This window comes from Scomber scombrus, chromosome 5, assembly GCF_963691925.1.
Source record: "Scomber scombrus chromosome 5, fScoSco1.1, whole genome shotgun sequence".
NCBI classification, from domain to species: Eukaryota; Metazoa; Chordata; class Actinopteri; order Scombriformes; family Scombridae; genus Scomber; species Scomber scombrus.
Genome location: NC_084974.1, coordinates 12,869,529 through 12,887,289, shown reverse-complemented (window position 1 = coordinate 12,887,289; position 17,761 = coordinate 12,869,529). Strand labels below are relative to the sequence as shown.

At 39.0% G+C, this 17,761-nt stretch overlaps 2 protein-coding genes across 2 annotated transcripts; one reads left to right on the top strand and one right to left on the bottom strand.

Annotated features, from left to right (window-relative positions):
• The first annotated feature begins 1,695 nt into the window (after window positions 1-1,695).
• Window positions 1,696-4,838, top strand: rnf26 (ring finger protein 26). Its single transcript, XM_062419302.1, has one exon. It carries the CDS (start codon window positions 1,859-1,861, stop codon window positions 3,206-3,208), a length of 1,350 nt encoding a protein of 449 aa, XP_062275286.1. The 5' UTR covers window positions 1,696-1,858; the 3' UTR covers window positions 3,209-4,838.
• Window positions 4,839-12,781: 7,943 nt separating this feature from the next.
• c1qtnf5 (C1q and TNF related 5) lies at window positions 12,782-17,271 on the bottom strand. Its single transcript, XM_062419269.1, has 3 exons — window positions 17,159-17,271; window positions 13,779-14,020; window positions 12,782-13,702 (listed from the first exon to the last, which is right to left on the bottom strand). The coding sequence occupies exons 2-3, from the start codon at window positions 14,008-14,010 to the stop codon at window positions 13,182-13,184; spliced, it is 753 nt and encodes a 250-aa protein (XP_062275253.1). The 5' UTR covers window positions 14,011-14,020; window positions 17,159-17,271; the 3' UTR covers window positions 12,782-13,181.
• Between the last annotated feature and the right edge of the window lie 490 nt (window positions 17,272-17,761).

Sequence of the window (17,761 nt, the reverse complement as noted above, 5' to 3'; positions counted from 1 at the left end):
ATGTTTACCACTGTATAGCATCCCCTCTTCTTTAACAACAGTCTGTAAACATCTGGGAACTGAGCAGACCAGTTGCAACAAAATGAAAAATGGGTTAAGTTTATTAATGTTTATTGTTTTTGGTGGCTGCAGACAATATCAACACATGTAGTCAATCATATGTACATTTTTACTTTATTGACTATATTATTTATGCTTATTGTAAGTGTACTATCTGTACTAGCTTGTGTTGCATGTGTAGCCTCTACTTGGAAAATGAAATAAAAAATGGGTCACAAAAAAAAAAGAAAAAAAGCTGCCCTTACACGTGATTATTTTAACAACAGAGGCAAAATGAGCATGTTTAAATCATTATAACCACCTGTACATTGTATGAAGAGGAGATGGTGTCACTTCTTGGTTTCATTAAAGAGTAACACCAATTTAATTTGTAAGTAGATTTATTTCTAAAAACAACTTGAACTAAAAAAATCAGAAGTTTGTAACTTCATTGTTTTAATGGTTATGCAATATATTTATAATCATTCATTATATATTTCATATCAAGGGCTCTGTGATGTTCTGCAAACTCACAGGAGGGACATATTGAAGGCAAGGAATAGTTTTCACAGAGTCAGATTTATTCAGTTTCTTCCAAACAAAAACCTGTTTTATTTCAGAATTTCAGACAGTCTATCAATGAATCAATCAAACTTTCATACAAGTTAATGTAATTCAAAGTGCTTCACAGTTGATTGACACGCTGATAATAAGACAGAACAAGTGACAACATAAAGAAAATGAATAAAAACAATGGGAAAACAACAAATTAAAAGACAAAAATTGAGACTGATGCACACAAGAGAAAATAAGGATGATAACAATGTTAAGAAAGTTTAAATAAAATAAGTACACATAACTAAATAAATAAATAAAATAATTTTAAAAATAAGCAAAGTAAGAGAGAATAAGAGAAAAGGTTTATTAAAAGTTAGAGAGAAAATGGTTGAAATAGATTTAAAAGACAAAAGACAATTTAAAAAAGAAAAGTAAATAAAATAAGAGATGAAGTTTAATAAAAGCTAGACTAAAACTAGCTTAAGAAGAGATTGAAAAGACAAAAGAAACAGACAAATAACATTGATAAGAAGATAAAACTTTAAGAATGATAATAATAAAATAGCGTGAAATAAATCTATGATTCTGTCTGTAGAGTATCTAAAAACAAAAACAAAACTTTAATGACATTTTATGTCTTGAGAAACACTGTGAGCAACATTGCCAGGTGATTTAAGTTGGTTTGCAATATTATTTATCCGCTTTTTTAAAGTTTTTATTCTGTTTTAAGTATCCCTTTACACTGTATATTTTTTTCTGCTCATGTTTTTGTGTTTAGTATTATTTTTCTCCAATACGTCCTGTGCTGTTTTATTGTTGTAACACCGGAAGTAAGCGGAAAGGTCAGCTGACTCGACCAAAACAATAACATCGACAGTTAAAAACTTTAAAGCTTACAATGAGTCTGTCTGCATCTCTCCTACTTTCGTGTGTCGCTTTTCACATACCTTAGCTTGTTGTTAGATTAAACCGTGTGACCAATTAATGTTTCCGGATCGAAGTGAAACCTGGAAATCAGCGGAAGTGTGTGTTGCACATTTGAAACCAAACATCCGGTTGTGCAGCAGCGATCAGAGCTCGTCGATTCAGTCCGACAAAGATGAGAAAAACATGGAAAGTAAATGTTTCACCGTGATTTTAACAGAGCGAGGGATGGGATACTGTTTCGCCTGGCACATAGGACCAACTAACTGAGTGTTTTACCAGGAATAAATAAACTAAACATGGACTTCACTGAGAGGTAAACAACCCTTAAGTCAGCATGGGTTTGGTGAACTTTGTCATCTCCACTGTGGGAAAATGTCTGGACGCTGCATGCCTGCTGCTGGACCTGAATTTTGTCGTCGTCCACACGGTGGTCCGGTCTATCCTGGCGGTGGTCGCCTTCATCTACAGCCTGCCCACACTCCTCCTCAACCTAGTGCTGGAGTTGGGCAACTTTCTCCTGTTTTGCTTGATGTCCACTGCAGAGGCGACATCACACATAGCCCAGGGTGCAGTGACCTCACTGGGCAGCGGGGTGCTGGCTCTGGAGGGGCTGCTGGAGAGCCTGAAGATGGTGGGTTACCTGTCCATGCACGTCCTGCTGCGTGGGAAGGAGCACCTGTATCGAGGTCTGCTGGTGTTGGTGGAGGGCTGTGGCATCGCTGTCAGCCTGGTGGTGTATTTCACTAACACAGTGGTCAACTTTGCACTCATCGCCACCCAGAATCTGTACCTGGGGATGGTCAGCGTGTGGCAGACGGTCTCCAGCCCACTGCAGAAGGTACTGGAGCTCACGCTGACTTCCTTCACCTTCATCTACAGCAGCGTGGTTGGGACATCAGCTTTCCTGTGGTCGCCCTGCAAACTGGTGTTAGACTTTCTGGTCTCGCTGGTTCACATGTTCATCAGCATCTTCATACTGAACATCTACGGCCTCCTGCTCACCGTCACCATCGCTCTGACCACCACTGCCTACCTGAATCCAGAGCTGACCAGACAGGCTGCTATGAGAATTGTGGATTACATGAACTCTTTCTCTGCCCTGCGCAGACTTTATCGGACTCTACGCCACCTGGTTTTGGGCTTGCAGAGCATCCCAGACTTTGTACGTGGTGCTGTGCGACGACTTCGAAGGATACTCCATCACCTCCGCCTGTTAGAGAGACGACTTTGGCAGCGGCTGTCTACACACAGCAGTCAGTTAAGCTTGCTACTGAGGACGCAGCTCAACAGGGACAACAACAACAGAGTGCGTGGCGATGGCGACCCTGGAGAGGAGAGGAGGGATCCACCTGACGGCAGAGCAGGAGATGGAGTGTACCGGGAAGTGCTGGATTCAGTTTTGCCCTCTTCCAGTACAACGAGACCACTAAAGAAGCAGACATCTTCGGGCAAAGACAGTAAATCTCCACCTGCTGAGAACCTCCTGACTCTGCTGAAGGAGCAGGAGGACAGGAAGAAGTGTGTGATCTGCCAGGACTGTACCAAGACGGTGGTGCTGCTGCCGTGCCGACACCTCTGCTTGTGCAGGGACTGTACAAACATTCTGCTGAGGCAGCCGATCAACCAACAGAACTGCCCGCTCTGTCGGCACATGATCCTCAACACTATGGATGTATATCTATGAGAGAATAACAGAAGTGGTTATAAACCTGATAACGTCTTTACTTAAAGTGAAATGATTTTTTTATGTTTTCACTGGGTTTTGTTTAAATGATGTGTCTGGTTTTATTTTATATTTTTCTCACTGTCAGCAAATCCCAAAGTCAACAGTACATTTATACACAATACTTATTACTTCTCTCACCTGTGGTCTCCATAGAAATTCCCAGTTTACTGTAACAGTAGGGCTCTGTAGTTATTAACGTCTTACTCAAACAGGCATAAATAGTGTTGGGGACTATTTTCAGCCACAGATGAATACGTTTGGTGAAGTAGTTAGTATTCATGTACGTTAGATCGACTCAAAAAGAACAACAGTGTTTTTTGTGCTTTATCAGACTTTAGCCACAAAGACAGTTCTTGTAAGTGTGATCAATTTATTATCATTGTTGGGATTTGTTGGCAATAAAGAAATATAGAATCTATCTATCTATCTGCTAAGATTTGGTTTCAGCTTTGGGCATTCTCTGTCAGCAATATAGTAAAAGATATGCTATTTCTTTTTGCCGCTAAGATGCACCTGCGTTTCCAGTGTTGCCTCGATATGTCTCAGGTCTTGTAGCCATGGTAACCAGTAGGTGCGCTTTCCTGATGCTGAAATGTTTACCAATGTCTTAAAATGTACGCCGATTTCAGTGGACCAAGCTGTGAAGAAAGAGAAAACTTGCACTGTGCTTTTCTGCATGAGTACACAAATGAATCCACACCTGCTGTTTGTGTACCGCAGCGTATTCACAGTAGCGCCTTGAGCTTTTGTTGCAGTGGGAGATTTTACCATTTAATACTTTTGTAAATGATAACAACTTCAGTTTACCTGTGTTGCATAGAGCTTTTCTCACAGAGTCTTGTAAAGGGAGTTTAAAAAAGAAAAGAAAAATAGGTTTTCTGTACTTGAGGAAAGTGATTCATAAATTTCCAGTCAGGCCTGATACAATGCAGCTTTTATTCCATTTGTTCTATTGATAGGGCGTATTCCAGTCTTCCATCAATATTACAGTCACCACCAACACATAATCCATAAAAGGTTTTCACTTTCTTTTGTCATTGTAATAAAACAGATTTCTGTCGTATAAAAGGACCATAAACCGATAAGGCTTCATAATTCCATTTGCATTTGCCTTTCCTTTTTTGTTGATATCGATCAGTGTTTAAAGTTTACACGGCAGTGTTGTGATTCCACTCCATGTATTATTATCAATAGTGGCTGATGTGGAATCAGATCTGTGGTGAAAGAAAGTACAATCTGTCATATGCCTTCATCTGCTTTTTGCAAAGTGTTTTACTTTAAATAATTCATATGATTTAAATTAATTTGATGTCTGGGTTATTTTTGTGACTATAGAGCAATGGAATACCTGTGAATGACATTATTAAATGATCAACACAGACTACTCCTGTCAGGTATTCCTAAACTGCTTATTTCTGGCACTCCTAACTAAAGTGGACTGTAACAGCTCACATGCACATCATATGTTGCTACCTGCTGTTTGTATGACCTGCGTGAACGAAGTTTGATGGTGTGATTTAGCAGAAATGAATGTAATGTTTTTTGAGTGATATGGCTGCCACATTACTGGCATTTCATAATAAAACAACAATCATTGAAATTGTCTGTTGTAATTTTCACATCATAAATGTTGTTGGGCTTTTAGACTGCTACAAAAGTATGAGACACAGTGGTATATCGAATACTCAAGTAAAGGAGTAGGAAGTAGTAAGAAGTAGTAGAAACAGCAGCAAAGTAGTAGGAAATAGTACAAAAAATCTGTCACATATAAGTGTAAGGAGTGGATGAATGAATGTGTGCTACAACAAACATAACAGATCTCAACTGGACTGACCTTACTCTGACTGTGCTGCATTCATGTCACTTTGGAGTTAAGTTTCTGACTTGTAAATAACATCAAAGTCATAATTACAGCTGAAAAACAGATTTTTTGAGAGCTCTGGTATCTATATCTGACTTGGAGCTTCATGATATGAAAGTGCCTGAAAATCAAACAAATGGGGATGCCTAACCCTGTAAGGCCCACTGTAGCAGAATTACAACATCACTTTTAACAATTCTAAAAAAATTTTTTTTCCTCAAGACTACATTTACATAGTTTATGGGTCCTATTGTTTGTCCTCACAATGCTATTGGATAGAAGAAGTGTTTAAAAGTCCAGTCATCTGGCCATGAACTCAATCTACCTGTAAACTTCCCGTTGAGCTCATCTCCTTCATTTTGAACAATTGGATTCAAGTAAGTAAAATTCCTCAAATATTTTTTTTTGTGTTTATTACAATGTCTAGAACATGTACATACTTAGTTATTTTAGAAAACATTCATGAAATCATCGGTAGCAGTTTGTAGCATTAGGAGATAGAAAAACAGGCTCTGAATGTTCTGGATTTTTTGGGGGGATGCCAGTTGCATTGTTCAGGGTCAGGTGCGAATCGTCTTAAATGTGAACCTGTAAGTGCTCTGGTGGGGTGCATTTGTTCCTTTTAGTATGATAAGTAGAGAGCATAATAGGCCAGCCAGACAGCATTGTGTGAATGTAGTGGAATTTTGATTAGCATTTGCATTGAAATGATAATACTTTGATGGAAATAGATCTCTACCCTCGACACATGGTCTACCACCCTATGTATTCTTTCAGGTTATCTACTACAATATAAGACCCATATGTATTATTCACATATTTATTTTTACTTTTTCCATTTCAGAATGCCACCAGCGCAGAAGGGTCATCTATTCAGTGTGCAGGATGTGATTGCTGCAGTCCAAAATGGAGAGAGTGACGAGCCAAATCTGAACTTGTACTGTCAGGTGATGTTGTGATGAAGCTCGCCTCCACGCTTCCAGAGGGTCAAAACTACAAGATCTACACAGACAACTACTTCACCTGTGTCCCATTGGTAGTCAAGCTCCTTGAGCGTCGAATCCATTATGTGGGAACAGCGAGGCAGGTACGCCTACCCAACTGCAACCTTGAAGATGAGAAGAGCTTGAAGAAAAAGGGGAGAGGAAGCTTTGATTTCCGTATGGAAGGGAACCACAACATCTGCGCTGTCAAATGGTATGACAACAGAGTGGTCACACTTGTGTCATCCTTTGCTGGACCTGTGAAGAAGATTCAGCACTCGGAAAAAGCCACCAAAACCATCATTGATGTTGAGAGCCTTACATTGTTGGTACCTACAACAAACACATGTTGTGGATTTGTTGGACTCATTTGCTGCCAAGTACAAGTTCCTCATGAAATCCCGCCGCTGGTACATTTACATCTTCTGGCACACCATCATCCTTGCTGTGATTAACGCCTGGCTCCTCTACAAGCGGGACTGTAAAGCTAAGAAGATTACTAGGAAATAGATACTGAACAGGAGACAGTTTCAGGCACAACTTGCATCCTCTCTCGTCCTGGTGAACACAACACCCAAGAGAGGGTGACCATCTTCAGGGAAGACGAACACATTCACACAGACGGTGACATCATAATTTATACATCAGAGGCCTCCTAAAACAATATCTGAGAGGTCAAAAAAAATGTTGCTTATTTTTTTTTCTTCTGGGTCTTACATGGCTAAGGCTAAATCTGTAGTTGAAGGAGATTCTGTAATGGAGACCACGCCAACAAAGGAATGCGTTTGAAATGATTCATTGGATAGAAGTGGAGGAAAGCTGAGTTGATGTAGGAGAGATGGATTGATGGTCCGGGAGAAGAGTTGTGGGTAAGATCAAGGGATGTAGGTTGAGGATAGATAGATGAAGGTATGGCAATGTATCAATGCAGTTGGGGGGAAGAAAGAAGGGAACCAGGAGGAAGGTAATCAAGCAAAGGAAAGAAGGTTAGAAAGGATTTTGCAAGGGAGAGACGTGAAAACTGAGACAAAGGGGAAAGAAAAGGGGAAAGAGTGCCTAAATACTCCTTGTGTGGAAATAGGGAACATACAAGGTGTGGTCTTTGTTCACAAACTTAGTTATAAACGTATTTATTTATTGACAAAGGTCCCCAGAGAGTGATAAAGGACACATTTTGTGTGTAGCTATATTTGCAATGAATTATCTTTTTATACACCACTATAAATGCTGTCATGTCAATCTGAAGAATTATCTTTCATTGATGTCAATAGAGAGTCAAGAAGACATTATTGTAGAGACAATTCTGGTACATTTTTGTCTCCTTAAAGTCCAGAATATATACAATTTGATAAGGTACAAAAATGGACCGGCACTGATGGGTACACCACTGTCTCCCAAAATGTTAACCCCCCCCCCCCTTTTTTTAGGAGTGGGCCCCTAATGGTCAGATGGGACCACTTCCCCAGCATACAACAATTCACCAGACCCTTGTGGTTTGCAACTTGAGAGGTCCCATTCCCGTTCCCAATGTACTTTCTAAAAATATAAGCAGCTCCATGCTAAACATCTGTGAATACACTCAATCACGTCAATCTACAATAAATCTTAATTTTAGAGAGTTTTTTAAAATTAGTTTTTTGCAATACCAGATCAGTGTTACATCTGCAGCCATCAGTGACTCAACAGGAGAGAGGTTATCTTGAATGAGAGGTGTGAGCAGGTTTCTTCAGAACAATCAAGCTAAACAATGTGTTTAGTAAACCCCAGCATTGTTTATTGTCCTCTGACCTGCGAGCCGAGCCTCAACAGTGTTTATGTGTCACTTGTAAATGAGGATGGTGTTAACAGAGGAAAGGAAGTTTGATGTCAGAGATGAGTAAACGAAGGATAACTTTATACTCCGGGGATTCGACCTCTTCTTCTTGACCTCAGTGGTCTGGGCCGGGAGCAGTGTGGGAAAATGTCAAAGTCTATACAGCACTGTCCTCCGCCTCGATTGGGCTGTATTTAATTCTGTTTATGATAATTTTCACCATCTCTTACTCTGGCACTTGATTTCCATTTCTATGTAACGTGAAACCAAGTTTTAAATCTCATAACAGTGAGGATCTTTGCTGATAAAATGAATAGTTGACCCTGACCTCTGACCTCTTTATGTGGGCTGATGAACAAAACAGAATGTCTCTGAATAGATAAGCTGTGGAAAGGAGAAATACAACAATTCATGGACCAAAATTTAGTATAAAGAAGATCAAATCTAGAGATTTAAAGAAGACTGAATGAAAACGATAAACAGTTTGAAAGCAATGTGAGGAGATTTTAAAAAAAGAGACAGGCAGCTCATTAGCCTTGTCCTCTGCCCTGTCCTGACTCAACTGTAATTAAAAGGTTTGTTGTAATCAGTCCTGAAAATCCTGGTGGTGGCCTTGAGTAAATGCAGTGTGTGATGTATGAGCAGCGCAGATTAAAGCCAGTGACTCCTGAAAAAGGAAGCTGGACGATAGCCATCTGGTCAGAGGTCTCCGTGCTACTTGAACTTTCACCTTTGGACTGAGAGAGAGATGTGTGACAGTGAAATTTGCCACTGTTCTGACCAGGGCACTTTAAAATCCTACTGTGATAGATGAAAAGTTGGTAAGTGCTGTGCCCTGTGGAAGTTTTCATGTTTACAGCATTGAATCAAACGAGATTAAATGTGTTTTATTTTTACTCAGAAAAAAGACCTGTTTGATATCAAAGTAACAGTAGATCTCGTCGAAGTGTAAATCTAAATCAGATATAAATATAAAAAGTCAAAATACATATTTAAAGGTACTCATGCCCTTTGATAGGATGCACCTACTGTAAATCATCACTGGTGCAGCCAATCAGAAGTCATATCATTAGTTTAATGGAGATCATCTGTGCTTTTCATGGTCACTGTATCACTCAAGAAGACCAAAAAAAAAGGAAGCTAAAAATACAACAACCTGAGCATCACCATTTCAATATGAGAACACCATGGATATTTGATGCATATTCTCAAACATTACTTTACAATGGAAGTACAATTTCTTCTGATTGGGCCATAACAGCATAACTGCAGGCTTGCGTTTATTTTTTGTATATCATATTTTAGTCCAAAATGCTCCTCAGAATGTGATGAGGACTTGTGATTATATACTTTTTTAGTCTTACACCATAATCTCTGTATTGTGAAAGACTGCTGATGGAAAACCCCATAAAGGGGCAACTAAAGGAGGTTATATTTATGTTTAAATGGATTTTGAACAGTCGTCAAAATGTCTGGATGTGACTAAACTAAAGACACAAACTTGTATCTGTGGAGAATAATAATATTTCTCACTCCTCAGTGGCTTTATCAAGTTACCCATATCACATGCTGATCTGCAGACAGTTCAAAATCCCATTTTAGTATTCATTGACTTCATGTCTTAATGTTGCACCAGCTTTCATACATTTATAATGAACAGAGAGGATAACAGCAGGGTCTACTTATTGATATATCTGAGATGCCTCAAAGATGTCCATCCAGTTTAGATCTCACTATTGCTCAAATGTAGATAATCTTCTCCACATAGGTGATTTATTTGGTTATTTTCTAAAAAAGAAATACATTTTAATATTCATTTTATGATGTCTTTCTCTTGTACATTCTTGCCTGCATTCATTTCGACATCCAGCCAGTGTTGAACCCATCATAAAGGCACCTCAGGACTCAGAGTGTGTTGATACAGCTGGCTGAAAGGATCGATCTTGGCCAAATAACCTGAACCACAAACTGATGATACTGGACTCTCTCCTGTGCAGATGTTCCTGTATTTGACTTCAGTGTGAGGAGTGATACAACACTGCCCCCTGCTAGACAAAATATTACTTCCAACTCTAAATGAACCAGCTATGATGAGGATGGTACAGTATGAATATATATCGTCTGGCTTGCAGCTGTGTTATGACACAATGTCTTCAACATGAATATTTTGGTTTGTCTTAATATCATTTTTTAAATTAAACTTTGGGGTTTGGATAACACCTGCACATACTGTATCTCTATTTTTATTCTTTTGTGGGCTACCACTGAGTACAATGAAGACATATGTCAGTACTATTTTGGGAAATTTGGGGATTTGACAACATGTGTTCCACAGCTTCATACAAATTACATTGAGTCTTAAAGTCTGATTCTGTTATGTTTTTGCTTTTTTTAACCAAATCTATTAACATTGACATTAAAACTGTGCACGGACTAAGTATTTCTGATCACAAATTAATTCCGAGCAGTATGGAAAAGGCTTTAAAGTAGTCTGACATTTTGGGGAATGTGCTTGTTTGTTTCTTGCAAAGTTAGATGAGAAGATATATATCATTTTCTATATTTGTCCATTACATATGAAGCTACAACCAGAAGCTGGTTATCTTAGATTAGCATTAAGTTTGGAAAGAGGAAGCAGCTAGCCTCTGTCCGGAGGTAACAAAATGAAAACATGATATCTTGTTTGTTTAATCTGTACAACAAAACAAAGTATAAATAGAGCATTTAGTGATTTTGCAGGGGGTTTGTTATACTTGTTTGGCAGGAATCAGTGATTTCCTGGTTGCGCATCAGGGAGACATCTGATCGGTCCCAAATTCATTCTGCAGCATGACAATGACCCCAAACATACAACCAGATAATAGTAAAAGTAATCAGCAACAAGAAGAACAAGAAGTCCTGCAACAGATGAAACACGTAAATCCACAGAACTGTGGCAACCAATTTGCCAAATACCTTGAAAAACTAAGTAAGGAACTGCTGCTGTTTTGATTTAATTTATTTAGGTTTCTTCTGCTAAACTTGTATAATTGTATGAAGTTAAGTGACAAATAAAACTATTCATTCCATTTATTTTTGACAGTGTCCTCACCTTACTTTAAATGCCTAAAACTTTTGCGGAGGACTATAATTGAATAAATAAATTGAAGGAAACATAAAATTGCAAAGGCATTTTTGTGGCTACTCAAGCATTTCTTACAGGGGCGGTGTTGTGCTGCAGCAATGTACACTTATTTCTAAATCCCAGCTCTGCCTCTCACACAGCATATGTACATTGTCTATCATATCGTCTCACAATCTTAACTACATGTCAAGATGTCAAACTCTTGCTCTATTCTCCTCACCCAAACAGACAGCCGCCCACCAGCGAGAGCTCTGTGTTTTCAGGGGGTGATGTCACTGTCTGCCTGGCCATCAGCTTCAAGCAGTCAGAGAATGATTCACAGGCTGTGACCTAATGGAAATAAATGATTGATGCCAGGGGAAGATTGATTAAGTCCCTGCTTTTCATTCTACCCTCAAGGGAAAAGTTATGAGGATATATTTAGAGCTTAATTATGTGTAGGAGTCTCTGGGAGAAAGGGGAAAATAACATTTCCTCATGTCTAAGGTAGTGTGTTTGACAGGCAACAAAAGCCTTTCATGGGTTCTGGTCTTGTCAGTGCTCAGGCCTGCCCTGCTAAATAAACAGTCCTGCCTCAAGAAAAATGTCAGAGACAAAGGCAGAGACTCAGCTCAGTAAACGGGGAAAATAATATATGTTCTAATTGTTTTAAGCTTTCATCAGTGACTGGAAGGAGAAAACTTACATCAAGCAGCTCACTGTGCTGAATTGCAGCTTGTGAGTCTGTCAAGGTACTTAGGGCGTTTGGTGAAATCATTAGGCCGAGGTAAACAGAGTGGATCCAGTGGAAAATTAATATTTTCCAGCCTTTTTCATTTCGGTATTGACTTTGGGAAAGCTCTGCCTTCGGGAGTGAAAAACATATTTAATTATTAAAGCTCCATGTGTATGTTGATCAATATGGCAATGTTGACAAATAATATTTATTCAAGTACTGTACTTTACTTGAATACTTTAATCACTATATTGTACTTTTTACTCCACTAAATTTACATCACAGCTGTTGTTATGGGCTAAAATGATGTTTGTTTGTTTTTTTAAATTAAAAAAACATCATAAGCTTCAACTCTTTTTGGCTTTGATCCTAAACAACAAAGGAGTATCTAACTGGATCCCTTTTCAGAAATATATATATTGCTATTCCAACAGAGAGTGATTTCCCCTCTAAACTTCTCAGAGGGATTCATTCAAATAACTGTTTATGGTATATAATAATTATTTGTTGAGGTAAATCCAAAACAACAAAAAAGCAAAAGAAAAGTTGAATAAAACTAATTATTTTCTTGTCCATCCCAATAATGATCTCACTACCCTGCAGATTTATCTCCACTGGACTAAACTACCTATAAACTTTATAAACTATAGCTCCAGCTTGAACTACTAAAACTATATTATACTACTGTGTAACTATATAATAATATAACACCCAAAGGGACGATTTGTTCTTTAAATACTTAATATGTTGCTGATAATACATCTGTTTTACCTAAGGAGGCGTTTCATACAGGACTGTTTCTTGTAATGGAGTATTTTAACACTTTTGCATTAGTACTGTAACTTAAGAAAAGTATCTGAGTACTTCTTTCACCACTGCCACTGTAATTGAGGTCAGGTGTGTTTGCACAGGCAGGTATGTTATGATAGTGACTGAACTGGCAGCAATTAGCTATTAACTGATCTTATCACATGTCTGTATTACGGCCAAAAATATCTCAGTCGTGATTTTTTACAAAGTTTTATTCGTGTTTGATGTTCGGTGTGCAGAAATCATTGGGAAACAAAGTGCAATAATAGCATGAAAGCTGTTTGAATTTGTGGCCTGGAGTTGGCTGGAGGCCACTGACACAACATCTGTTACAAAAATTAACTGTCACAGCAGTTTGAAGGCAGCAACTGAATAACAGACACTGGATAAACATTACTGCTCGGTGTGCGTACCTCACACTTCATGGTACAATATGTGCCATTCGAGCAACATTCTGGTGTGCGATTTTACTTATTACACAAACACAGATGTTCCACATCACAGCCTATTCACTTGTCTTTATCCAGAACATCTCAATTATAAAATTGAAATAGGTAAGAAATATGTGCGTGGTTCATGTCCCAAAGAGGGATATGACTTTGTTTTGTTCATAAGCACGTGTCATTCATGCAAACACAGCTGAATTTTTCCAGTCTGAGTACACCAGGAAACCGGTGAAGATGCTGTCTGTCTTGGTGCTGGAGTAAACTCCATTGTACTCTCCCAGAGCCATCTGGACCCACACCTGGTCGCCAGGGATGACATGGAGCAGGGAGCCTCCTGACAGAGATGCCGGTTTGGGCCAGTTGCCATAAAACTGAAAATAAGATGCCACCGCATGGCCGTTTTTCATGAGGTCAAACTGCAGGCTGGCGCGGTAGACTGTGGCGTGGACGCTGAAGTAGTAGACTCCAGGGACTCTGCAGGTGAAGCGTCCTGTTTCTGTGCTGTAGTCACCCTGTTCGTTCAACATGATCTTGTCGAAGCGGACTGTGTCTCCCACAGTTAGGGGAAAAGTGTGGCCCTCAGATAGTTTGGCACTGAAGGCTGATTTGGGGGCCACGGCACACTCTCCTGGCTGCCCGCTCTCCCCTTTAACTCCTGGGTCGCCTCTGTCCCCGGTCAGACCTCGCAGTCCTGTCTCACCTGCAGACAAAAAGGAACTTTCAGTGCTTCACTTTACCCAACACATACAGACATACATTTAGATAGCACAGAGCACCTGTATATCCCCTGTCCCCCTTCTCTCCTTTCTCCCCTGGAGCAGAATCTCTCCCATCCCTCCCGTCTCTCCCTGGCTGACCAGCACTGCCATGAGCTCCAGGAGAGCCTGGGATACCAGGGTGACCAGTGCATAGACTGGGAGGAATCTTGTTATCTTCTAATGGACTGGAAAGTGGAACTTGTAGGACGAGGATGGAGTACAGCATGGGCAACAGCCTGAGAGATGTCATTGCAGAGTCACTGTTAACAGAGAGAAAATAGTTTAGCAAGGAAAAAAGACAGTTTTTAGAAATGTCTGCAGCTTATAAACAAGTCTGAGGAAGGTCAACACCAGAATGAACTTCAGACAGTGATTGCATTACATCTGATTACACAAAACTGCACCACAAAAGCCACTATAAAGATTGAGTCAAACATTACAGAAGTAAAAGAGAGCAAATCTAAATGTTGCAATTGCAGCATATGTAAACAGACTGAAATGAGTTTAATAACTCAAATTAAGGCCCTGTGGTCAGTTTCCATTCTCTTGTCAAATATAATGGTACAGGATGACAAAACCTTCAATTTAGTTAAAGTAAATGGCTGTAACGGTTGTTAAAGGTTTGGTTAAAGGGCATTTATTCAATAAACTTCTCAGGCAGAATCACTGGAAAACTAGATCCATACTGGTTGAAAGTGACTGCAGTTACATCCATACTGCCTGTAAAAGTGGGCTGATTTAAAAAAAGAAATTAAAAAAACAAACTAAACCAACATTTACTGTTGTCTATATTAAACTCTTTTAATCATTTACTTTGTATCAAGAGAGAAAAAATGAATTGCTATAATACTGCTCCTCTACTCCATTCTGTTTTTAAACATCTTCCCGTAAAACTGAAATAACACATTACATTATTGAGTTGGCTTAATCCAACAGATTTCAGTGCTGCCAGAACTGCAAGGAAGTAACCAGTAATTTAGAGCAGATGACATTTTCAAAGCGTCCACCTCCACTCAGGTAGCTGTTCTTACATAATGTAATAGCTTGTTATAATATTAAAACATTCCTGCAGTAAGTGGAGATTTTTCACAGCAGCTCAGAGTGTAATAACACGTATGTGAAGTGAATGTGTTTATTAACGTAGGTGCAGTTTTTTTGGTTCCAAATGGTGATTTGGTTTCCTCAAAGAACAGTTTGAGAGAAAAAAAAGCATGCTCTGTTTCAGGGAAGGCACGTGGCGGTGCAGAGTGGAAGTGATGGAAAGAAGAAAAAATTATCAACAGTGAACGAAGATTCAACAACAACTCACTTAGACACACAGTAGGTACAAAATCTTTGATCTAAACAACCTTTTTTTTGGTTAAATGACTCAAAAATGTAACTAAACAACATAATATTTCATTACATAGTGTTATGTAATCACAGAATGCAAACATATTATGTCCAAAATGTATCATTTACATCCATGCAAGCATTTTCTCTGAGTGAAACCTTGACTTTTTCCATTATATAATCTCTTCTTTCACTTCTGGAGAGTGAAAATAACACAAATTCCTCAACTAATGACATATCGGCAAAACAAAACGTGACTAGTCCTGGTTTCTAAACAGATGTTTCTTATAAGAGTATGATGAGATGCTGAATACCAGACAGCCTACTCAGGAACTAGTCAGTCACACCTAAAATTTAAAGAAGTTAAAAAGTCAAATTCTTCCTCTGTCTCTCTTTTTCCTGTGAATCAAGAACCTCAAACCTCAAATGACCCTGCTTCAACAGTGGGAGAGTTCAATAACCCCACAGCCTTCCTCTTTTGTCTTTCCTGCTGGGTTTTTAGTGCAGTCAGACTACAGTCAAGAAGAGACACCAGTTTGTCTCAACTCTGGCCCTGTTTGGCTGTCTGTCTGAGAGTAGGACAGGCGTCACACGACAGTAAACTGAGCTGAAGAGTCCAACAGGAACACTTACAGTCGTCTTAAAGCATGGTTTTTTCATGCTGCGTGACAAGTTAAGGGTTTTATTGTCTATCTGCAGGTCTCCCTAAATGGAAATGAGTTCCTATATGTTCATCAACTGCTGCTGCAGAATGACAGAGAAACAGAAAGAAAGAAACAGAAAAAAGGAGGGAGAGTGAAGAGAGAGATGCGGGTCAGCATTCCTGCAGAGGAGGAGAGCAGACAAGAGGACAAATACTGGAGAGTCTGAACAGCTGTCTGCCACCAATCCTCTGTGGCCCTCAGATTAGAAACATTAATGTTTTCATTGAGAGCACAAGACACTAAAAACCACTTATACAGTTACTGCATGGATACACGCACTTCTGACTCAGTTTATAATTCCAGAACTCCTTGTCGTCTTTGCTTTGTCATGCTATGATCAGCTGATTTTTATGACATTTAGAATTATTTTTGCTTTTCTTTTTCTAAGCTGCTATAAAATTTGTTATGAGGTAACGTCCAGATGTTGAAAAGCAGTTGAAAGAACTCTGGATAAAGTTAAATCCAAAACACTCTGTTATTAGAGTCCAGTGATTTGGATTCAGCTTCCTCCAGACTTTGATCCACCTGGAAGATTTGTATGAACTTTTACCGGCAGTTCAAAGAGCCGATTTCTGTGCGAGAGAAAAAAGCCCCACTGGCCAGTAGGGAACAAACTGGCATTTTGCCTTAAGACCAGCTGGACTCCAGTAATGTTTCTGTATGAGACTGAGTCATGTTAAAGGCAAACTCATCCTTTTGTTTTAAACCCTGTACTGCTGAATAATGCTTTTGCTTAGTGGTGTAAAGTACTGGAACGAAGTACATTTACTTTACATTCCTACATTACATATTCCTACTTTTATTTTCTGCTACTTTACTCTTTAACACCACATTTCAGAGAGAATTATTGCACTTTTTACTCCACTACAATCATCTGATAACTTTACACATTTAGATTTTATAGTAAAAAGAAGTACAGAATATAATAACCAACAGTACATAGTAGTTAAATTAACTCCACCTTGACCACCTAAAACATTAAAATACAGCTTAAACTTTAGTAATGCATCATTAATCAAATCCAGTTTAACAATATAACATTGGCAGTCTGCTGCATAATGAGTACTTTCACTTTTGATAATTTAAGTACTGTATTCATTTCAGATAGTACTTACATACTTTAACTTCTAAGTGAATGCAATACTTTTACTGGTGTTGCTGCATTTACTTAAGTAAATGATCTGAATACTTGGAAACTGTATAAAGTTTCCTTCATCATTAGCTCAGCAGTCATATCAATGATGCGGTTTTTGGTAACTCAGTTCTTACTGGATGCTCTGGAGGAAAAAGGTGGTCATGTATTTCTCAGCTCTAAAAGAGCAGCTTTGACTTGTGTGAGTAAAGAATGAAAACCTAACTTACCAGATGATGGAGTGAAGTTTCTGAAGAGTTGCTGCCGTTGCTGTTGTTGTTGATGATGACGACGATGTCTGTGTGTGGTGAAGAGAATCCAGTGAAAGTTCTTCCTCCCAACCAGCGACAGTCTGGCTGGGAAAAACTGAGAGGAAATGGTAATGAAATCCAATTACAAACTGGGGTGGGTGGGAGAGGAGGAACAGTGGGTGGAGGAGAGAGAACAGGGAGGATACTGAGGGAAATATTTGATGTTCATCCAGCATGAACGAAGGAGAAATATGTGTAAAACAAAAACAGTGAGACAAAATCAATATTGAAGGGAGGGATTTAAGAGGGGAATAAGAGGATGATGAATAGAAGAATGTTTGGGAGGTTGCATAATAGTGTTTGGGAAACTCTCCAGAACATAACCACAGTGAGTTCAGAGGACTGTGGTGAGGAAAAAAGCAAATGTCACCATGATGCAGTGCAGCTGAAAATTTCCTCCTCTCTTTATTTACACGCAAAGAAACATTGCTTTAAAGACATATACTCAACAGAATGGTGAGGAGAGGTTAATATAGACATAAACCTCTTTCTACTCAATGATCTTCATCATAAACCTCCTAA

What these genes read in the sequence shown, in the direction of transcription:
- c1qtnf5 (XM_062419269.1), bottom strand. Translation starts at nt 14,010, where the DNA reads ATGACATCTCTCAGGCTGTTGCCCATGCTGTACTCCATCCTCGTCCTA. An exon ending in GGGGGACAGGGGATATACAG is followed by an intron (nt 13,703 to 13,778) that starts GTGCTCTGTGCT and finishes TTTTGTCTGCAG; the next exon opens with GTGAGACAGGACTGCGAGGT.
- rnf26 (XM_062419302.1), top strand. Translation starts at nt 1,859, where the DNA reads ATGGGTTTGGTGAACTTTGTCATCTCCACTGTGGGAAAATGTCTGGAC.